This window comes from Orcinus orca, chromosome 9, assembly GCF_937001465.1.
Source record: "Orcinus orca chromosome 9, mOrcOrc1.1, whole genome shotgun sequence".
Lineage (NCBI taxonomy): Eukaryota > Metazoa > Chordata > Mammalia > Artiodactyla > Delphinidae > Orcinus > Orcinus orca.
Genome location: NC_064567.1, coordinates 94249957 through 94273988, shown reverse-complemented (window position 1 = coordinate 94273988; position 24032 = coordinate 94249957). Strand labels below are relative to the sequence as shown.

Genomic DNA, 24032 nt, shown 5'->3' with positions numbered 1-24032 from the left:
CAAAACAGGATGCCGGCTCAGGGGCTGATTGCTGGAATGTTCAGAATCAGACTTGAGTGGAGGGAACACGGTTGCTTTTATAAGGGTAGTGAAGAGTCAAAGTCAAATCGCATCTTTAATTCACCTTTATTTTTTCTGGAGTTTTGAATTTTCTCATAATCATACTGTATGTTTAGGCTCTTTACAAAGAGCAATGCCTGGATATTCAGGTTCCTGGTGATTGCTGCGATCATAAAAATTTAGTTGGCAACTGTACCCAATAGTTTGTTATAACCTATAAGCGAAAAGAATCTGAGAAATAATAGATATATACATGCGTAACTGAATCACTTTGCTGTACACCTGAAACTGACACAACATTGTAAATCAACTATACTTCAGTAAAAAAATTTTTAAAAGAAATTTGATCAGAAAATACATACATACATACATAAATACATAAATAAATAAAAATTAAGAGGTAATTAAGGGCTAATACTTTGTATGCCTCTAGATAATGGTACTCTTAATATTTTATATCACAAACAGGAAGAGTTTGTATCTACCTTTGCATTCAGGGAGACTTTAAAAAAAATGAGTCTTCCTTCTTCTTACAGCTAGTCACGGAGTGTGTGTGTGTGTGTGTGTGTGAAAACATTAAGCTTCTCACATTAAAAGTGCAAGATGTGCTGTTGTAATTATATGATTGTACCTATCTAACCTATCTTTCAAGGTTTTATAACAGAAGAATTATTGTGACAATAAGTTGCAGAGTGTAACTACTATGCAGATACTAGTTGGAATTCTTAGTACACGGAGACACCACCCATTAACCCTCCTTTCTGTCTGTGGCAGAAATCCAAGCCCACAAGGCGGAAGGATTTTAATGCTCTAGGACACAGTGCGGCTTCTGAAATCTTTTGCTTGGCAATAAAGGCCATTGCCATGGATGGCAGTGCTTTCCAGATACAGGGGACTCTTAGAAATGACTCCTACATGTGAGTGACTGATTTCATTTGGTCCTTGGGAGAGGTTGCATTTTACGGCCACCTTCCCTGGATCCCTTGTCCCTGCCATTCTTCTCAGCCTAGGAGGTGGTGGAGGAACAGAAGGTGGGGCCTTTGCCAGAGATTCCGGCCTTTTCTGTTTTGGAGCTACACTTTTGGTCAGAAAGCTTAGTACTCACTGTTTGGTGGATTTGTTCATTGCAAAGAGATGAAATAGAAGATGCTTTTGGAGAGACTGGTTTTCCAAATTATTTCATTCCATGATCACACAGTTGAAATTGTCTTGCCTGTCTGGAATGAGTAGTATTCTTACTATTTCTAGAACGGGTACTACTCAATCCTTACCTGCTTCACTCTTTGGATTCTTTTTTTTTTTTTTTTTTTAACCAGGCCCCCAATCAATTTGCTTAGGGAGAGTTTGTGTTTTTATTGCCTTTTGGGCCGAAACAAAAGTTGATATTTAGAAGAAGAAGATAAATAATTAAATGTGCCCAGTAACTTGAGAAATGATGTAAACAGAGTCTTAGAAGCTTGGAGGGTGTGATGAAACCACATTACATCTCTATTTAAAATCTCAATGGGATTCTCAGCTCTTCCAAGAAAAGAAATTCTGAGTCCTTCTTCAACAAAAGCCACCTTATTAAACTGTAAGAGAACCCTCTCAAAAGAGAATTACATCCATGTTTTAGGAAAATAACTTAGAATTCAGAGAGCAGAATTGTAAGAGAAAGAGCGCGTCGGTTCTCACAAGGAATTGGAGACCCTTAATCCATTTTCAAGAATGAGAATGTTTTCTTTTTACCTAAGTGAAATCAATAACATGAATCAATAATATATACATTTTTCTTTTTAAACATTCTTCTCAAAAACTGAAATCTCCTTAATATTAGATCATTTTAATCATTAATTAATATACTGGCTTAATATTAAGCCGGTATATTATTCTGTGTACTTGAGTTTGAACCAGTAACACATGCACTTCTTATGGGGGAGGGGGTATCAGCTTAGATAGATCATATCACAGATTATCCATTTATACCTAGTTATTTGCTAATTCAGTGTAACAACAAAAGTAAAAACGTAGAGATTCTGAATTACCCGTGCTCGAATTTTCCACGAACATTTAGTGAATCTTAGCCTATAGCATGCATTAGGAAAATACCAGTTTTTCCATCATGTGCTACTTTGCATTAAATTCCTTGAACGTACATATGAATTTACCTATTACCGTACGATGTTTTCATTTTGTTTTGTTTACAACTCTGCACATAGTTTAATTTTCTCCATGTTTCTACTCATTTTTACAACTTGAAAGTTGGTTTCCATTCTCTAAATTCAACACTGCAAAGCGCTTTGTCCAGACATTAACTTTTTTAAAGAACACTGCCTTTCTTACCCATAAAATAAAATAATATCATTACAGATTTATAGATAGAAACAAGATTTTAATAACCGTCAGGGGGACTCCTTGTTAACGAAGAAGCACATATATTTATTTCTTTTCAACCAAGAAACACATTTTAATTTTTATATCACCCTAATTTCTAATATTCACAGATCAGAAATAGGAAAAAATTCTACTTTTAGGAAGAGAGGGCAGTTCTGTACCCAAACTCTTGAGTCCTTTTGACGTTTTTCTGTATAATTTCATACTTAGATCAAAAAACTGAAAGATACTTGGGTATTTTTATTAGCCAGTGTGAACTGAAACAGTCATTTTGTGAGGTCTTCATGAAGATCTCTCCCACAGCAAACAGTTATAGCTTTTTAAATACTCTGCCAGGAAGAATGATGAGTGCCACTGAAACCATTTAAATTGTTTTATTTATCTAAAATTAAAGTGCATATTGAGATAAAAGGCCTGTTTCAGCCCTGGTAGTCTCTGATTCCTGCTTTTTTCCCTTCTGCCTAGTAAAGCCTTAAGGAATCCTTTCACAGGTTCTCCCTAATAAAATCCATGTCATGACAGTTGTAAAACTCCTGCAAATGTTACGTGTGTCAAAGAATACACAAAACAGGGCTTCCCTGGTGGCGCAGTGGTTGGGAGTCTGCCTGCTAGTGTGGGGGACGCGGGTTCGAGCCCTGGTCTAGGGGGAAATCCCACATGCCACGGAGCGGCTGGGCCCATGAGCCACAACTGCTGGGCCTGCGCGTCTGGAGCCTGTGCTCCGCGGCAGGAGGGGCCGCGGTAGTGGGAGGCCCACGCGCCGCTACGGGGGATGGCCCCCGCTTGCCACGGCTGGAGAGGGCCCTCGCACAGAAACGAAGACCCAACACAGCAAAAATAAATTGATTGATTAATAAACTCCTACCCCCAACATCTTCTAAAAATAAATAACTAAATAATAATAATAATGAAAACACCTGGGTTCTAGTCCTAGCTCTGCCACTTACTCTCTCAACTTTAAAAAAAAAAAAAATACACAAAACAAGAAGGTGTATGCCACCTTTCAGATGGAAAGTTTTGAGGGATTCTTGGAGACAGTTTTCTTTTAGGCAAAGCATTTCAACCCCTCCCTTGAATCAGTCTGAATGTACTTGATTCTAAATTGTTTTTCCCTCTCTCTCCTTTGCAGAGAAATCTCTGGGCTACCAGGTCAAGAGCTAGTCATAGATTGATATTATAAAATCAGGAAACCAGCTGAAAATTGAGCTTCCTTAAAATTGTTTACCTGTTGCTACCCCATCCCACACCAAACTAGAAGCCTTTCTTAACATACTTCCTGAGCCAATCCCGAGAAGTTTCAAACGATCAAGTTCTGTTAAACGACATTTGTGTGCGGAGAGAGATCATATTTACCTGAACATTATTTTTCTATAGACCGTAACTCTTTGCTTTTACATGTACCTTGTGCTGTGAAAATCTTGGCAACTTAACCTTGTAGCAACTCTTTTAAGTTGGTGAAAAAGTTCCTTGTTATTTGAGAAACACTAAATACTGACAGAAAGACTGGTGTGTAATATATATGCCCGGGGGAGCCGTATGGAAATGATGGTGACGTTTGAGTCTGAAGCTTTACATTTCCTGCCTTCGCTGTGTTTAGGTGTGTTTAACCGTAATATTTTCATTACAACAGTGGAAGGAATTTACCTTCCTGACGTTAAGGAGCCTGGCTTCTTTAGAGAATGAATCGCAAGCAACAGCAAGGTGTTTGCTGATTAACCTTAGCCCGGCAGAGTGTGCACGGGGAGGTGCAAACCTTCCACACACACCTTTGAGCCACGCTGTAGCCTCTTCTCCGAGGAAGCCGCTTAGAATGGAGGATGCTCGCCCATCCACGGGACGATGCTTTCTGGGTGGGAGTCGGTGGGGAATCAGGCCAAAGGAGAGGGAGCTAGAAAAGGAAGCAGAAGTGTGCTTCCAAGGTTCACAAACTGCTTGAATAGCAGCTTTATTTGGGGAGCAGTGAACATTCGGGATAGATGGACAGCATGTGTGTGTTTCCTCTGAAGGGTTAGGAATAGACTGAGGACGAACTGTCAGCTCTGAACTCAGAGTGCAATAAGAAACAAGAAGAAAGGACCCTGATCAGCCCAGTGAAATCACCGTGGGCTCCCATTTTGCTGCTGGTAAAAGAAAAGCTTCAGTTTCCCTCCTGCACCATTGCAGCCTCCGAGGTTGACGCCAACGGGCTGGGCTTCCCAGAGAGAAGCCCTGAAAACAAAGATGTCCCTTCCACTTCCCCAATGGCCAGGCCAACTGGAGTGATTCCCCCCACCTTTCTCCCTGCCCCCAAAGCTCCATGGGGAGTGCAAGAGACAGGAATCCTGGGTCTTAGCTCATCTTGCTACAAACATGATCACGATGGCCAAATACCAGCTTGGTTGGTTGGCTATGGGCTCCTGAGATGTTTTATTTACTTTATTTGTTTCATCAGCCATCAGTTTCCTGGGGCAAATGCTTACAATCCCATTTCATCGGAAAGCTCAGAGTCTGGATTCAGCCTTTCTGGGGGTGCCTGGTCCCGGCATCTTCGTCCTGTTTATTCAGACAGGGAGCGTCCGGACTGGCCCCGCGGAGAGGGTTGGCATCCACCGCCGTAATTTACACCATCTATCTCTTTCTGGCGCTCAGGCCTCTGGCACATTGCATGTCTTTGTGCTGGATTAGTTTGGAATTTAATCATGCATTACTTTCCTTCCAATTAAATTATTTATATATTCGATTAACCTTTTCACTGCCAGGAAGGCAAATTTTCAGTGAAACCACAAATAAACACAGGCCCATCAAATTTCAGGCCGGCGTCCCAGGGGATCGACCTGTTTGTTGAGTGTTAAGAATTCGCTGCGTACGACTCTTCTTAACTACCTAGGGTTTTGGTGAGCAAAGAAGGGGTGCTTTTTCCATCCAGTCCCAGGACCATGATGCAGAGGGGGACGTCTGTCTATCTCCCTCCCCTCGTGTTATCCCAGGACCCTGACTTTTATTCCTTTTTACTGCCTTCTCTTTGCTCTGGCGCTGAAACATACCTCCTTCTAATTTTACTTCCTCAGGCTTGAGAGCCAGCCTGACCGAGACTGTCAAGGGCTCTGTTAGCCTAGAAAGGAAACTTTGAAGTCATCTTGTTCAGGGAGAGCAAATGAATGGCCCACAGGCCAAATCTAGCTACTGCTTGTGTTTGTACAGCCCATGAGCTAAGAATGATTTTTATAGTTCTAAATAATTAGAAAAAAATGTAACGGATACCCCAGGATATGTGAAATTTTCAGCCTCCATAAACAAACAGCTGCACCGTGTGCTGTCTATGCTGCTCTCCTGATCCAGCAGCAGATGAGAGCTGCCCCAACAGAAACGTTTTGGCCTGCAAAGGCCTGAAATATTTACTCTCTGGCTTTTTACAGAAAAAGTTTGTGGACATCTGATGGAGTTCATCACGCTCATTTTACAGACGAGAAAAATTAAGGCCCGAATAGGTGAATTGTCCAAAGGTACACAGCTTATCACAACTTGGTCTGGGGGGCATCTTCCAATGCACCCACCCCCACATCTCTGAGCTCATGTTTTATAAGATCTGCCCTAAGAGGAGCCCTCCATGAGCACCCCACTGCAGAGGCCAAAGCAGCTTTTTTAGCAGAGTAAATATTTAGGACATCTGGATGTGTAAAATCTATGATTTCTTAGAATTTTAAATTTCACCTGAAATCTAGCTTCGGGGAATGTTTTAAGCTCAAAGGTGCAAAATGACATATACACACTACTTACTATATTTAAAATAGATAACCAGCAAGGACCTACTGTATAGCACAGGGAACTCTGCTCAACATTCTGTAATAACCTAAATGGGAAAAGAATTTGAAAAAGAATAGATACATGTATGTATATAACTGAATCACTTTGCTGTACACCTGAAACTCACACAGCATTGTCAATCAGCTCTACCCCAATATAAAGTAAATATTTTCATGAATAAATAAATAACCTAAATAAACAGAAAGATTTCTGTGTTTCTTTGAAGTAATTGATTATGTCTGTGCTCAGTATTTGGACCCTAAAGACAAGGAAGGTGGACCTGTTCCCTGCTGGCTGAGGTCATAGAATCTCATTTAAAGAAAAATAACTTGTAATCTCAATCCAAGTTGGCCCTCAAGAGCGGTTTCAGAAAATTACAAAAGCATATTAGGCCTTAGGTCTACTCCACGGGGCAGAAAGGGAAAATTCCCAAGGTGCTAACCTTTCTGAAAGTGACGTTGCTTCCACGGTCCCAAGAAGCTTGCCTGTCCCTCCCCACATGGAGACAAGACGGGGTGCTGTGTTTACTGAGGGCACTGGATTCCCGCCACTGGGATTTTCAGATATTGTCCCAGAGGCCAAGGCCGATGCAGCTTGGCCAGGTATTAATCTGAAATGGTTTGTGCTTTGCAGTCACTGGCCTCACCAGCCTGTTGTCAGCTCTCCCCTCCCAGCTCGGTGGCAGGTACCTCAACACCCTGGTCGGCAGCTTCTACAACATCTCAGCCACTTTTGGTTACTAAAGTCCCATCCGATTTAAACCTCTAACCTGCTGTCCACTCAGAGCCTCCCCTCCACATACCAGCCAGGCTCACAGCTCTAGGGGGCTGGCAGGCTGTTTCTTCTTCCCCTGCCACACCACCCATCCAGGAGGGGCCCTCTTCCCTCTCCTCCTAGAGTCTGGCTCCCTTCAGCATGATGGGGAAGGCAAGAGACAGGGTCCATTGCTTCACTAGCTGCTGGCGGTGCTTCCGTGTCCGTCATCCCCATTCCCCTGAGTGACTCCAGGTCGCTTGGGGCAGGCGTCCAAGTGCTGGCTTTCTGGTGGGGTGCACTTGAGTTCTGTGCAGGGGTCTATCCTACAGTCTCCCTGCTGGACACCTGACCCAGCACTCTGCATTTTAGGTGGGCCCAAGCTTGGCTACCTCACTGGTATCCACTGGACCCCTGGAAACTCGTGCCTTCGTACTACACCAAGCAGTGGCAGTGCTGGAAGCCTCCTGCCTCAGCCTGGCCCATCCTTACCTGCCCTGCGTGTTCCTCACCCTGTTCCTCAAAGGCACTAAATTCTGTCCTCCTCCAGGGGCTTCCGTCCATCTTTCTCCCCACCCACACCCTTAACTGCACACCTACCGAGTCTCCACTCATCCTTCAGGTCCTACTTTAAACGCTGCTTCATTGGAGAAGCCAACCCTGGTCTCTGGTGTTCCCCACGGATTTGGGACCTCCTGTTAATTGTTTTTCTAAAACTCTCTTATTTCCCTTCAAAACGCTGATCACAACTATAATTGTACTATAGTCCTTTAAGCCATTATCCGTGCCCCTCCAGTAATTCCGTGTCCCTGCCCTGTAATTTCCTCAGGGCAGGACTCAGGTCTGTCCGATTCCCCAGCACAGGGCCTGGTGCGGAGTGGTACCCAGTACATACGTGTGCATATGTGGGCGATGAATGAAATGTCGGCAGTCGCTGAGTATTTGTTTTATTCTCCCCGGCAAGATGGGGTTCTCACTGGGCTATCATTCGAATCGTTCAAGTCCTTTTGAATTCTTGATGGTATCTTATTTTAAAGTAATATAACACCTACATTAATACCTTACTGTACGGATACTGGATGAAATGCATTTGAAGTAAGCTAGGCAAAAGCATCAAGTATAATTTCTCTGGTCCAGAGAAAGTTCAGTTTCTCACATGAGCCGATCAGTCCAACAGATATTTACGGAGGACCCGCCAAGTACCCGGGCCACTGTCAGTTGCTGAGAATATGAAACCGAAAGGTGTAGATCGCGACTCAAGGAGCAGGTTCAGCCCAGATTCTCAGACCGTTTTCCAGTTTTAACTTTGCCTGCCTCCTTTTTCCCATCCTCCTTCGCTCCCCCCCTTCCTTCCTTCATTTTCTTTTCATGCCTATTCATCCAGGAAGCTTGATACCTAATAACTTGGAAAAAAACGGAACCAAGAGCAATTTGTATGGAGTGGACTTGTGTGATCATTCATTGCTTTCCCTGGAAAGGAGAATTCATAGAACCTCTCTGTATCATGTGGGCTTAAAGACTGGGCTCCAGCACCCACCTGGGACAATCCTGGGTGATGTGAACAGATGCAGACATGTTCTCGAAGCATAAATTTAAAGATGGCGTGTTGTCCCCTGGCCGGCACATCTGTTCTCTTCATCCACGTATGTGCCCCTGCACCACGTTTTTAAAAATTTTTTATTGGAGTGTAGTTGCTTTACAATGTTGTGTTAGTTTCTGCTGTACAGCAAAGTGAGTCAGCTATATGTATACATAGATCCCCTCTTTTTTTGGATTTCCTTCCCATTTAGGTCACCACAGAGCATTGAGCAGAGTTCCCTGTGCTGTACAGTAGGTTCTCATCAGTTATCTATTTTATATATAGTAGTGTATGTGTGTCAGTCCCAATCTCCCAATTCATCCCACCCCCCCTTCCCCCCTTGGTATCCATGTTTGTTCTCTATGTCTGTGTCTCTAGGCTGTCGGACAGAGTGAAGTAGGTCAGAAAGAGAAAAACAAATATTGTATAATATCACTTATATGTGGAGCCTAGAAAAATGATACAGATGAACTTATTCCCAGCATCACGTTTAAGAAACACTCATACTGAGGCAGTTGGCTTTCTATAAGAAACACACATCTGTCTGCCAGGGGTTGGGATGCGGTCGTGAACCTGAGTGATTCTGTGTGGTTTCCTCGTTGTGTTCAGAGCTCCTGAAAGGGTCCTAGTTGTCTGCCTGCACCCTGGGCTGTGTCACCCACTCTCCCCTGTTTCTCGGGCTTTCTGAGAGCTGTTCTAGGAGAGGAGAGTACACAGCAATTGCTTTTCTCTGCCTGCATCCAGTTTTAAACTCCCCAAACAGCACAACAGAGTGCTTTTTTTTTTTTTTCCCCTGCGGCAGCCAGCTGCCTAGTGGAATAACTGAGAAAGGTCGAGTGATGGTGGAATTTTACCACCAGCTCCCCAGAGACCACTCAGTTAGGAACCAGAGCCTACGCAGGAAAGTAATTAAACGTCATGTCACTGTTACGGGGCTCAGGGAACCCAGAGGAGGTTTCTCTCATTGCACATATTTTTTAGTGATGTGTTTCCACGTATGTGGGAGAAAGGACTCACAAAGGCCTTGAATTAAGGCAAATAATAAGAGTGACCAGAGAATGAAAACAACAGTATCAACCTAGGGCACACACTGCCTCCGTCATCCGTGACTGGACATTAAAATCATAGACTCATCTTCCTGGAGTAGACTTGAATTTGATCCAGATTAAGAACCACCTGTTCCTCTGGCACTGCTGTAGATTTCACGTGTCTCCCAGTTGTAGGACATTTGATGTATGAATCCAAGGAACTCTATCAAAAAATGATCCTAAAACTTTGAATTGGAATTCGGGGAAATTCATCTTCATTTTAAAAACCCAATTAACAGAATTCTAGAGCTGGGAAGAACCTTAGAAACTAGGGAATCCATTCCTTTATTTTGTTTATGAGGACAGCAAAGACCCTCAGACACTAAGCGTTTTGTTGACCATCACCTGGCTTTCATCTTCAGCATCAAGGACATTTCTCTGTGATTCTTATCAAAGGGGTGAGCCCACTAATTGGAACTAAAGTGTCGTTTGAAAAAGTGCTTTGGTTTTTCTTGGTCCTTGTTACAGACTGTGTGTGTGTGTGTGTGTGTGTGTGTGTGTGTGTGTGTGCCCTTTCTGCAGTCTTGAGCCACAGCACTAACCCAAGATGCTACCCAAAGCCTGGAGGGAGTGAGAGCTGGAAGTCACCTCTGTGGTCAGTTCACCTTGACCCCGACTTGGCCGATGAAAGATAACGGAGGCCCAGAGAGGACGTGGGTGTCTCACCCCGTTTCTGCTCTTCTGATGCCCTTGAAGGACTTTTTCTGGGACACCAGGCTTCTTGCAAACCGGGTCACTCTTACAAGTTAGGAAGTATCCCTCCACAGTCAGTAAGAGCAAATTTACTTAAGAAACATCCTCAATATAGTAAAGGTATATAGTAAAGGTTTGCAGTGTAGTAAAGGTACCGTGGAGTCTTTAGGACTTAAGGTTGGGGCATTTGGGGCACTCCGTTCTTTTGCCTTCAGAAAAGAGTAGGACATTTCCATTTTATTTCTCTCTTTCTTTTTCCAAACTCCAGCATATAAATAACGACCATATCCATGGAGAAAAGAAGGAGTTCGTGTGCCGGTGGCTAGATTGCTCGAGAGAACAGAAACCCTTCAAAGCCCAGTACATGTTGGTAGTGCACATGCGCAGGCACACGGGGGAGAAGCCTCACAAATGCACTGTGAGTACCGAAGGGGCGGGGACCAGCTGTCCACTTAGGGGAGTCCTGCACCTGTGGGCCCTTCCTTGTACTCCAAGGGCCGTGCGAGGTGATGAGTGGTGGGAGAAGAGGGTTGGAGTGCTGTTTGTGATAAACTCCTGGGGTTTTGAGAGGGGTTTCCAAAACGGAGGGGAGGTGAGAAATGGAGAAAGGATGCTGACAGCTTTGGGGGATGCTGGAAGGAATTGATCTAGACCCGCCCCGTCCAACACGGTGGCCATGAGACACATGTGCATTTGAGATGTGACTAGAGCAAACACAGAACTGATTTTTAAATTTTAACTTAAAATTTTAAATTTAAATAGCCCCACGTGGCTAACAGCAACTGAGTCAGACAGCCCAGCTCTGCAGAGTGGCAGGCAGGCAGGTGGCAGTGGGGACGTGCCGTCTGGCACTGCGAGTGAGCATTGGGCCACTGGACCTGACCCAGCACCAGTGCCTGTCACACCAGAGCCTTGGGGAGCACGGAGAGGGGCCAGTTTCGACTTGAAAAACTTAAGTTGACTTTTTAAAACTATAACCCTTAATGGCTTTAGAGTTTTTCCTCGCCCTCCTCGTCTGTCCCCATGGCCCAGTACAGACCTATGAAGGGTTGGGATTCCCGCAAGGCTAAGGCTTCTTTCACTGAGGTGCCCGCCAGGCAAGGCTCAGCCCTGGTACTTTACATCTTAAAGGCCCTTTACAAACAGGATCAAATTCCGTGCCTTTGTAGGCACACAAAGCCATATTAATGAACTTTGTGCTGAATCTGAAATCAGTGGGAATTCAAGGAGATCCCTGAGCAGATAATGAAACCCATTGTCCACATTGAGTGGCCTTTAAAAAAAAAAAAAAAAAGTCCAGGATTTTTACTTAGCCCTGAAAACGCTTTCTCTCGAACGGCCCTGAGCCCCATCTGAATCCCAGTAAAGGCAGAGTTTACTGGACTTTTGTTCACTGGTTTTGAAAAGCCGCCAACCCTCCAAACGTCCCCGTCTTTTTTTTTAAATTAATTAATTAATTAATTTTTGGCCGCGTTGGCCCTTCGTTGCTGCGCGCAGGCTTTTCTCTAGTTGTGCCGAGCAGGGGCTACTCTCCGGGGGCTACTCTTCGTTGCGGTGCGCGGGCTTCTCATCGCGGTGGCTTCTCTTGCTGCGGAGCACGGGCTCTAGGCGCGCAGGCTTCAGTAGTTGTGGCTCGCGGACTCTAGAGCGCAGGCTCAGTCGTTGTGGCGCACGGGCTTAGTTGCTCCACGGCATGTGGGATCTTCCCGGACCGGGGCTCGAACCCATGTCCCCTGCATCGGCAGGCGGACTCTTAACCACTGCGCCACCAGGGAAGTCCCCCAAACGTCCCTGTCTTTCATCCACGCGGAGCGAGTGGGATACATCAGCCGTCATCGTGTGGGATCATCCAGATTTACCTGTTTCCTCCTCAGTTTGAAGGTTGCACAAAGGCCTACTCGAGACTCGAAAACTTGAAAACACACTTGAGATCTCACACTGGAGAGAAACCGTACGTCTGTGAGCACGAAGGTTGCAACAAGGCTTTCTCGAATGCCTCTGATCGCGCCAAGCACCAGAACAGGACACATTCCAATGAGGTAAGGCCCCTCCAGGAGACACGTGTTGGGTCCAGAGCTTGTGGTGGAAATAAAAAATCCTCTGGGGAATGTACTTGGAAACGCAAGCCTGTTCCGTTGTATTTGCTTCTGGCCACTCCCAGCACGAGTGGGTTTGGGGCCCCAAAGGTAGGGCTGAAACCTGGGCCCGGATGGGAGAGACGTGCAGGGTGAAGGGGGAACGAGTTTCACGTTGTTCGGTACTGCCACCTACTGGTCAGACAGCAGGAGCATTTAACTTGGAATTCCATCCACTCGCTCTGCCTGGGAGAACAGGAATGCGTTCAAAGGACGACCCTGTAAGCACCAAGGAGAGATTCAGAAGCAAGGTGTTGACAGCCAACAGCTTACTGCTAAGACAGCCACTTTTATTTGCTTTCTCCAGGTGGTATCTTCAAAGGCGCTTATATCAAAAAAGACTTTTGCAGAGTAACCCACCTTGGCTAAATAGGGCTTCCAGACATCCTAAATTCCAAAGGATCTTGGAAGCTAGAAACCCAGAATGGTTTCTAGTCAGTTATGTAAGATAATATATTGAGTAAAACTTCATGGTCATAGTTGGTTCCTGTTGTGTTGTTATTTTTAGATATTTATCCCCCCAAATTTCAGAGAAGCGTAAGAATGAGCGAAAATGATTTCCAATTCATTTTGTTTACATTTTAATGCACGTCTGCCTGCAGACCTCCAATTTCTCCTTGAAGATCTAGCTTAGATTCTTCCTCCTCTGTGAAGTCTCCTCTTGAATGTACCAGAGATTAACACAAAGGCTCCCCACGTTTGTGGTAGAAATAGGCTAGCTACCCAGAATTTGTTCCCATGAGATGTAGTTCTGCCCCACAAAGTAGGTCATCAGTTTGCTTGAAATTGTGTGAGAGGAGCATTTTGACCTTGGCATGACTCTCATCTGACCCTACAAGGTGCCAATCAGGCCCATTCTTGATCTTCCAGATGGAGAGCTGGGAGAGGGAATTTGGTAAAAGTGGACCATTCAGCTCACTGGCCATTGGCTTGAAGGCGGCAGAGATGGTCCTCACCAAGTTTCCTTTCAGCCGAACTGACAGAGCAAAAACATCTCTAAGAGGATTAGCCACACTAAAAAAAAGCACACTCACACATAAACTCACACACATGAGCTCACTTATACAGACGCTTTCTGAATGGTTCATAGTAGAATAAGGAAGCCTGAGTCCTTTAGGATCTCATTATTGATCCAGTGTTTGCAGATGTTTTAGAGGAGATGCCACATCTCCATCTTTTACGTCAAAAATGCTTTACAGTGTGCAATAGTTGCGGTGTAATCCGCTGTACTTGTTTTGTACCAACTTCTAGGGGGTCTAGAAGAGGCAGATCCACAGAGACAGAAAGTAGATGGGTAGTTGCCAGGGGCTGGGCGAGGGGGAATAGGGTGACTGCCAGTAAGTGCAGGGTTTCTTCTTGGAATAATGAAGATATTTTGGAATTTGATACTGGGGACGATTGCACAAGATCGTGAACGTACTAAATGCCACTGAATTGTGCAGCTTAAAAGGATTATTTTTATGGGATGTGAATTAAATCTCAATTTAAAATGTTTTAGGGGATTTGATTAACTTAGAACTTAATTAATATGTTTACATTTCATGTATTTAAGTACAAGGGTGACTGGAAACTTAGAGGGCATTCATTCCTGTAGATTCTCTCCTGTTACTGTGGATCAGTTTGGGCCCTGGGTATGTTAGGACTTCAGCAGTGCGTACATATAAACATAGTGACAGAGCTTTGTATATTTTTATGGACTTCAAATGTGTGCCCATGTCTCTTTGCTTTAATTAAGTGCATTATATTTAAACATGAATTCTTCTGTGCAGTAAAAAGTGCAATGTTGTAGAGAGTTTAATATCCATCATGAGATGAAAACATACCTTGGTCAACAATATCTTTCACCAAGGTTGAGCAACTTACCTAAAATAAATTATTAACATTGGCCATAAACACATAAATATAATTTTATTCACAAACACGTAAATCATTTTTTCTCTGTTCCACATAGAGAAAGCCCTCGTCCTTGCGTATGAATGATGGACGGTTTCAGATACACCAAAATTAAGTGTATCCAGGAAATCCAGACTTGCATCATCAAGCAATTGTAGACAAATCTAGATGTCTTCTTTCATTTCTTTGCTCTCTTATTTGTATCTTAGTTCTTTCACCGAACAAATATTGATAGCTAGTTATCCGCCGAGCACTTTGCTATTCTAGATGAGGCAAGCAGGGTGGAATAGAACAGGAAGGGAGCAATACCCATTCGGGTAATCTAGGTCTCCTCCCCGCCCCCATGGCTGCCCTGCCCATTTAGGGTCACTGAACCATCGCAGTGGCCTCTGACCGGGCTCCCTACTCCAGAACAGGGAGCTCCCGTTCCTCCCCAAACCAGACGAAGCCAGTTTCCTGGAGCTCTGATTCGGTTGTATCTTCCTCTCCAGAAAGTTCCAGTGGCTCCGTTTTTCCCATAGGAAATGTTTAGACTCCTTAGGCTTGTATTTGCTCTCACTGGACCCAGGCCTTCCCTTTCACCATTCCCTTGACCTCTCACAATGGTGACCATGAATGGAACCTTCCAGACAGCCATGCCTGCGTGCCTGAAGTGGTCCTGCTGCTGGACCTTTGCTCTGGATACTTTTTTTTTTTTTTTTTTGGCATCCTCTTGCCCTCATTTTTATCCTTCAGCATCTTGTTTGTCTTTCAGGACCCAACTACGACGCCTCTTCCTAATCAAATCTCTGTTTATTGAGCACTTATTATGTGCCCCACATCACATCGTGGTAAGCACCGCGTGCACATGGTCTGATTTAGCCCGTACCCTGACCCCATGATCTGGGCGTTATACCCAGATACAGAAACGAAATTGATGCCTCCCACGATCATCCCAAGGGTGATCTGTCCACATCTGTCCACATCCTTCTCTAGCATCCACACTTTGTACTGTAGATAATTCATGCTGTCTTATTTTTCCTACCATATTTTATACCCCTTGAGATTTGATCCTGTCTTATAAAACTTTGTGCTCAGAGTCTTGCCTATAGTAGGGGCCATTAAATGTTTACCAAAAATTTTATTTGGATACATTCTACACAGTCAAGTAGAATAAGTATCCCCACTTTCACAAAATACCTTTCAGTTCAGGGAGTCAAGAAGGCAATGACAGTACCAAAAGTTAAGTATCCAGGACGGGAAATACGGGTAACTCAGAATCCTGACAACATTTATCTTTACCTACCACTAGATTGCATTTCAGTCATTCATCACAACAGAATCTGGGGGCCAAGAAACGTAACTGAGTTAATGTGTTTTCTTGGGAAGTTAAGTTTCCTGACCCTGTGTTCTTGGAGTTTTTTTGTAGGTGGCTGTTATATATGTCCACATGCAAGGGCACATGGGCACACATGTACTTGTATGTTCTGTTGGTCCTGGAAATGCAGGAGCTCATGAACATTAGCAGATTCATTCCACCTCTAGCTGTGTTCCCATTTCCAAGCTAACCCGGGATATGTACCTGCAGATATTTATGGGAAGAGTAGCTCTTCAAACATGTAACACTGGCCTGGCTTTGTGTTCCCTACCCCATGCATTCCTGTCTGTCTGTCACAGCAGCAGAGTGAGCAAAGCACAGGGCCGAGGTCAGATGCTATACGGTAATAGCACTAATCATCAGAGCCATTCTTCTGTCCCTAATGCATAGAATTTGATGTGCTCATTTCATTATATATATATGCTGCAAATCACACAGGCTCCTGAGTAGAAGTCATTTGTGGTTAATGGGAATCAATTCTACCCAAAAGAATCGCAAATTTGGAGGTGAGGTCTCTCAAGGTAATTTCTGGAATCTTTATTTCACTACTTTAGGACATTTCATCATTTTAGGGAGCTCTCAGTCTGTTCTTGGGCTTTTAGGGAAAAAGCATCATTCTATAAGACAGGGAATCTTTTTAATATAACTGTAATGGATGCATTATATTAAGCATGACTTTTATGACTATTGTTTACCTAATAGCACATATTCAGGTATACACAGAGGTAAATATAGACTCGTATAAGTATCCTTGAATATATTAGATTTCAAGGGAAGTAAACGAAATCACAGTTCTGACGTTGGTCATGAATACGATGCCATGAGTTCTGTGATGCGAGTAAATAATCAGCTATAAGCGTCCATATAATTTTCTATGACTGTATCTGTAGGCTTGATCACTGGCCCACGTAGAAGAGAAAAGTAGCATGAACTAATTTCTAGATCTTAGTACTCGCGAGCAGAGCCTCATGCAGGAATCCTCGTCTCCAGGACGACATCCATCCGCCCTCATCGGTTTACGAGTAAGCATTCGTGGACACTCCGACAGGGCTTACGACTTCGAAGATCAGAAAGGTCCTGGATATTCTGAGCCCCGAACAACCCCCGCAGTTGTAATACAACCCAAAGGAAAGTACTTTAGTGATATCTAACCCGGGAGAGGCTGCAGGCAATTTTTTTTTTTTGTACTGTGTCAATGTGTAAAGAGCTCATTTTCAAAGGAGGTAGAGTGATACTAGGTCTGAGAACCAGGACATTGGTAAGAAAGGTCTTCACACCAGCTCTCCCCAAAGCGTTCTTCTCATTAAAGGATGGGTGTCTTTTAGCCTTCTTCTGTTATCATCAGCAGTATCATCACCACCATCCTCATCATCAAATTATCCCTTGAGCACCACGTGACACCACGATACTTCTTCCTACTCACAGGATAAATGCTTCCAAGAGCATAAGCGCAATTTACGCGTTCTCCGCGCACCCTGAGCACTCTCTAAAATAATAATGTATTCAAGCTGGATTCTTAAAGGTTCATTAAACCTTTGCACCACTTAGAGGGTTTTGAACACCTCACAGCCTTGTGATCGTGCTTTGAAAGAATTAAAAATATAATGAGTAGCCACAAAAGACCGTCGGGCGGGGGAATAATCGCTTTGATAACAACCTCTTCTTTCATCCTTGGGGCATTTGGCAGAAACCGTACGTGTGCAAAATCCCCGGCTGCACCAAGCGCTACACAGACCCCAGCTCCCTCCGGAAACACGTGAAGACCGTGCACGGCCCAGAGGCTCACGTCACCAAGAAGCAGCGTGGGGACGTGCATCCCAGGCCCCCGGCGCCACGAGATTCCGGCGGCCACTCACAGTCTAGGTCACCCAGCCGGCAGACTCAGGGAGCCCTCGGGGAGCAAAAGGACCTCAGCAACACTACCTCAAAGCGGGAAGAATGCCTCCAAGTGAAAACGGTCAAGGCGGAGAAGCCCATGGTATGTCATTCGCTTTCCTTCCGGTTTTCCCCAACGTTCCCCCAGGTGTTTAAAGGGGCCAGGTAGGGCGCTGAGGGCAGGGGTGAGGGGCGGACTTCACTGCCCCGTTCTCACTGCATCCCACTGTTTGATTTCCGGAGGTCAGAGCTCCCTGAGCCGGATGGCCTACCCCAGGTTGATCTGCACGGCAGAGCTCAGCTCAGAAAAGAGTTCCAGGGTTTCCTAACTGGTTTTTGAAATCCATCTGGAAGCATCCCACCTTGCGGCAGGTCGACAGACACCACAGTGCACCTTTTCAGCAGGTCTCTGATGTAGAGAATCCTCCGTTCAGTCCTTCTGTAAACATATTTTCTGACTTTTTTGCCCTGGTGACCCCAAGATAAATAAGCCACGGCCCCTATTCTTTATGGGTCTGTAGTCCAGTGGGATAAGGAGACCAAGAAACAAACGCAACTCAGTGTGATGGGGCTTTAAGACAAGTCTGGGTCACAGGGTTCGGAGCCAGTGCACTCGAGGACACGACGGGAAGGCAGAGGGCAGGTGGCCGCCAGGTTCAGTGCTCAGAGAGGCGAAGGACCGCATGCTGGAGAGCAAGACCGGGAGCGGCCAGGCCCCAGCCTTGGGGCCCCGGGGGAATGTGCTAGAGGAAAAAGTGGGGGAGGATATAAAGGGATTTTTTTAGGTTTTCTAAGTTGTTAGAAAAGACAACCCCAGTGCCAATCTAGAGACTGGTTGATAGACTTCGAGACCGTATCTGCAGTGGTGCCTGAACTGCGGAGGTGGAAAGCAAGGGAGGGATTTGAAAGATGTCATCAGCAAAAATCATATGGTTGGATGACAAATAGGAGATGTGGATTAAGCTACTGTTGCAGCTTCTTTCAAACTTCACTTGGTGATTTTGCCTTATGCCTGGGCCAGAATGAACTATCTAAAATTTTTCCAAAGACAGCGAGAAAAATGAAGAGAGTAGCGATCAGAGGAGATTTAGTACATTTGTATTTGGCATATGTATAATGCGGTCAGCTCTGCGCTTTGGGTTCTAGTCTGTCAGTCTCGGGATGTGGAAGCAACGTACTAGGTAGAAGTCACAGGCTTAGACTTCCAGATGCATGGAAATGACCAGACAGGCAGATTTCTACTCAGTTCAAAGAAGCATTTGCTTAAAATTAGAAAAGTCCAAGAATTGTATGGACATCCTATGAATTCCTAAGTTATGTCACCATGTAGCGGTATGTCTGGGCGGGAATTAATGCACATATAATTTCAGAATCGATAGAGTGGAATTTAATGACTTACTGAGTTTGTCTTTAAACTCTTACGAGTCTTAGAAAGTGACACTAAGTCTAGCCCAAAATCATGCAAATAATCTATCCAGATGTATCATTATTTCCCAGTGGGTAGCCCTACTTTGCTTTTAAAAAAACACCTTAGTAAGAAGTTTATATACGTGTTATGACTGATCACTATACTTTTGAATTAATCAATTTGTAAACTGTGTTTTATGTACTTTTTTTGGGGGGGAGCATTTATCAATTTCCTAAAATAAAGTCCACCTATATAATAATTGTGCAAAAGATTCAACCGTTTATCCTCAAGTGTTTAATGAAACAAGGAAAGTGAATTTGTGGTCTCCTAGATTATGTCATTGAAAGACAATGATTTAATGTTTTTAGGACATCCTAGGAACCCAGAATCTCTTGTACTTTTAATGTACATCCATAGCAAAAAAAGTTTTAAAAAAAAGAAAGAAAAGAAAACTTATCTCTTCTCCAAACACCCATTCTTTAAAAAGAAAATTGGTAGAAATAAAAATTTACAGTGGGGCTTCCCTGGTGGCGCAGTGGTTGGGAGTCCGCCTGCCGATGCAGGGGACACGGGTTCGGGCCCCGGTCCGGGAAGATCCCACATGGCGCAGAGCGGCTGGGCCCGTGAGCCATGGCCACTGAGCCTGTGCGTCCGGAGCCTGTGCTCCGCAACGGGAGAGGCCACAACAGTGAGAGGCCTGCGTACCACAAAAAAAAAAAAAAAAAAAATTACAGTGATTTTGCTCAGTGACATCTGAGGTTCTCCAAGATGTGAAATATTTTATAAAATAATTAAATCATAGAAACAAAGGGCTGGAAAGAGTTCACAGAGACTGAGACTAGACCCCTTATATTACCGGTGTGGAAACTGAGGCTCAAATTTCCACGGGAGACCATTTTATGAATATGTACACACACATGTAAATATAAGTAGATATCTTCATAGGCATTTACTAAGGTACAGATATACATTTCTAATATTCTTTCTTCAAAAACTTGTCTTTGATTTGCTCATCATGCTATAAATTAAATTCTTTCTCCTTTTTTTCTTATTATTCCAACTTCTCTTCTGTGTAATGCTCCTAAATGTCTTCTTCTCACTTCCTAAGGACAGTGGGTAATAAGGTGAGGGAATTTTGGCTTCTCTGCTCTCTTTGTTTTGTTTTCATTTAACTTTTATTTGTTTCACTTTTCTTTCGTCTTTGTCCTTTGTGATATTTTTAGTAGTGGACGTTACTCAGATATGTTTCCAACATAGAAGTGATGTGTTTTGAACATTTCAGCATGTGGAAATGTGGAGTTAGATGTTGAAATCCATCATCTATTTGTCTAGGTTTTCATAATAAATCACACTGGGGCCGACCAAGCAGATGTTCTCAAAGACTATTTAATTGTCATATTGACTAGTGTAAATTTATGCTTGGACCAGACGTGCACCATCTTCTTAGAGCAAGATCTGAATACACTTGTGGGCAATTTAATCTATATTGAAACGTCTGTGCTCCTTTACGCATTTTCTAATTGTAGGTGCGTGTGAGCCTTCTTCCAGGCCCTGTGGAAGTGTGAGCCTGCATGTGCGTGTGTACATACACACAGATTCACATACACACACACACATGCTGATTTGACAATCCAAGCATAAAAGACATCCAAAGCCCTGGATGATCTAAGTTCTCTGCAAAGGAGCAGGTGGTCTGGCCCTTCAGGACACTGCAGAAGCAAAAACGTAAAACAGGCTTCATGCATTCACGATCACGTTTGTGTATCTTATTTTTCTCTGCTTGGTTGCCCAAAACACGCTTAGTGTACCATGTGGTGCTCGCTTAGAAAGTGTTCATTTGCTTGGGTGTATGTACTGTGTTCTCAGAAAAACTGTTCCATGGAAAATGACGGTGTCCAGACCCCTTGCTGACAGCGCTGTGGTTCCACCAGAGACCACAGCCGTCTATACTGGAGTGTGTGTAGTTATCTGTCCCTGCTCTTGGGCTGCTGTCAGGCTTTAGTTTTTAGGTAACACCGGAGAGGGTGCTACAGAAGAATGGAAGGGAGGCCGGTCTGGGAGTCTAGGTCATCACAATATTCGCTTTGTGACTTTGGGCAGTCACTGAACTTCTCTGAACATCACTTTTCTTATCTCTGCCTAAAGGATTAGAGTGTTTATCCACCAGGGCACCACTGGAATTTTAGATGGGCCAGTTCCAGGTTGTGTGGACTGCTCAATGCAGGCCATTCTATAGAGGGCTCCCAAATGTGGAGACAGTGAGCTTTCCAGTCCCCACGGCCAGGGGCCCGTGGAGGGCGTTCTCTCCCTGAGAACCAGTGGACCAGATTAAGTTCCCATCGAGTTGCAGAACTGGCTTACCCAGTCCACTTGGTTGGGGTTAGGGAAACCGGGCCCAATTCTCCTAGTGCAATGCGGATCCTCTCTGGCTATAGCAGAAGCCAAGTGATTGAAGTTTTCCCTCTCACAACTGCTTTTACCTACACCCTGCTTGGAGTTCTACAAAGCAAGAAAATGTAGAAGGAAAGTAGAGAGGTTACAACAGCCTGGAATACTATAGAGGGGCTGGTTGGAGGGGAGTTAACGTGTGCTCTTGGAACATATATTCCGAGGACTAAAGCGATTATAATAACTGCTAACGCTCTCCGAGCCAATTAATTACTGTCATCCAGGTCTTTTTGAACTTCGTGTGTTTTCAGGGCTTTACGCCTCTTTCCCACAACAATCTCTAGGATAAATAAGTTGTCCCCATTTTCTGGATAAGCAAACTGACGTTTAGAGTGGCTAAGTAATTTGCCCAAAGGATAAAGTCATGGAGGTGGGGTGGGAACCAACAAGGAAGTGTGATGCAGAGCCGGCATTTGGGGCAAGGTTCCATGGCTGATACATCATATCCGGCACCCCCGCTGTCCATCCCCTCCGCTGCACATCCGCCTGCGGCGCGGTCACCGAGGTTGAGGGAGGCCGCTTCCACTCACCGGAACGTAGTTCTCCTCATCCCACCCACTGAGAATCCCGCAGGACTTGGTCTGCGTGATCTCTCGTCCTCCGCTCCCTGGCCTTTATCATTCGGCTGACATTTCTTTCCTTTCCTCTTGACCGCACAGACATCTCAGCCAAGCCCTGGTGGTCAGTCTTCATGCAGCAGCCAGCAGTCCCCCATCAGCAACTATTCCAACAGTGGGCTCGAGCTTCCTGTAACCGATGGAGGTGGTATGGGCGACCTCAGTGCCATTGACGAAACCCCAATCATGGACTCGACCATTTCCACTGCAACCACAGCCCTCGCTTTGCAAGCCCGGAGGAACCCGGCAGGGACCAAATGGATGGAGCACGTCAAGCTAGAGAGACTCAAACAAGTGAATGGAATGCTTCCGCGACTGCATCCCATTCTACCCCCCAAAGCCCCTGCGGTCTCTCCTCTCATAGGAAACGGTGAGCTCTGGCCAGTCCTCGTGTCTGCGCAGGGTTCTCTGTTCTTTCAGGGGCAGCCGGAGCACTAAGCAGTTTTTTGCATTTGCTTGTTTCCTCACCAGCCCTAAAATGATGCTGGAACCATAAATATTAGTGTTGCCTTTCTGGAGAGTCCATGTTTTAAAAGCAGGCAGTAAGAGGTTAATCCTGAAATGAAAAGTAAGACTGTGCATGACTCGTATTCTGATGGTGAAATCATACCTCTTAGACCAGGGGAAGGAAATCCCAGCCACAGAGGCATCCCGGGTTAGCACCTGTCTCTGGCTTCCATAGTCTGCAGCCAGGAGGTCAGCAGCCACTTTGACTGATGGCCCAGTTCAGAGAAAGGCAAGCTATCTTTGTCACCGTCGGCCCCCAGTCCGTTTGTGTTTCTGAGATCACACTCAAAATCTGCAGCATAGCCCAAGGGTGAACCTCCCCCACCCTACCTACTCAGGTGCGCTACACCCGCATAGGATGTCATGGGGAAGCCCTGAGCTTACAAATATGCCTTCTGCCCTGGTACTTCCTATAACTTGAGCACTGTATATACTTCCAGGGACCCTTCACTTGGCCCTTACACTGCACCAGTGAAGGAGCTTAACTCATCCAGGGAGTTGTTCCTGTTTTCTTTAAACTAGGCGTGGGCCATGTACAGCTCCCACCTGCTCTTGTAAATAAAGTTTTATTGGCACCCAGCCTCACCCACCCCTTCACTACTGTCCCCAGGCCCTTTGGTGCTGCAGGGCAGCGATGGGTAACCTTGGCCGAGGCCGCCCGGCCCCAGAAACCGAAAAGTCACTGTTCGCCGACACCTGTGTTAAGTCATCCTGAAATGAACCCCTGTCTCCCCGGCTTTCTGTGCAGGCACGCAGCCCAGTACCAGCTGCAGTCTGGGCGGGCCCCCGCCCCTTCTCCCGAACAGAAGCGACCTTTCTGGGGTGGACATCACCATGCTGAACCTGCTCAACCGGAGAGACAGCAGCGCCAGCACCATCAGCTCCGCCTACCTGAGCAGCCGCCGCTCCTCCGGCATCTCGCCCTGCTTCTCCAGCCGCCGGTCCAGCGAGGCGTCCCAGGCCGAGGGGCGGCCCCAGAACGTGAGCGTGGCCGACTCCTACGACCCCATCTCCACCGACGCCTCGCGCAGGTCCAGCGAGGCCAGCCAGGGCGACGGCCTGCCCAGCCTGCTCAGCCTCACGCCCGCCCAGCAGTACCGCCTGAAGGCCAAGTACGCCGCTGCCACGGGCGGTCCGCCGCCCACCCCGCTGCCCAACATGGAGAGGATGAGCCTCAAGACCCGGATGGCCCTGCTGAGCGATGGCAGGGAGCCCGCGGGGACCCTGCCTCCCGTACATCCTCCCCGGAGATGCAGCGACGGCGGCGCGCACGGGTACGGCCGGCGCCCGCTGCTGCCCCAGGATGCGCTGGGCAATGGCGTGAGAAGAGCCAGCGACCCGGTGCGCACGGCGTCCGAGAGCCTCTCCCTGCCCCGGGTGCAGCGGTTCAACAGCCTTAACAGCTTCAACCCTCCGGTGTTGCCTCCATCCCTGGAGAAGCGTAATCTAGTGCTTCAGAACTA

The 24032-nt window shown here is 45.6% G+C and overlaps 1 protein-coding gene across 4 annotated transcripts in view; it reads left to right on the top strand.

Annotated features, from left to right (window-relative positions):
• The window catches only part of GLI3 (GLI family zinc finger 3), a 288668-nt gene that overhangs the window by 259732 nt on the left and 4904 nt on the right, over positions 1-24032 (top strand). For all 4 annotated transcript variants that reach the window (XM_049714656.1, XM_004263321.3, XM_049714655.1 and 1 more), the window contains 5 exons: positions 10598-10747; positions 12204-12368; positions 17402-17692; positions 22105-22432; positions 23318-24032. The exon at positions 23318-24032 is cut by the window's right edge and continues 4904 nt beyond it. In XM_049714656.1, the coding sequence (XP_049570613.1) occupies positions 10598-10747; positions 12204-12368; positions 17402-17692; positions 22105-22432; positions 23318-24032 (1649 nt within the window). The remainder of the gene's footprint in view (positions 1-10597; positions 10748-12203; positions 12369-17401; positions 17693-22104; positions 22433-23317) is intronic.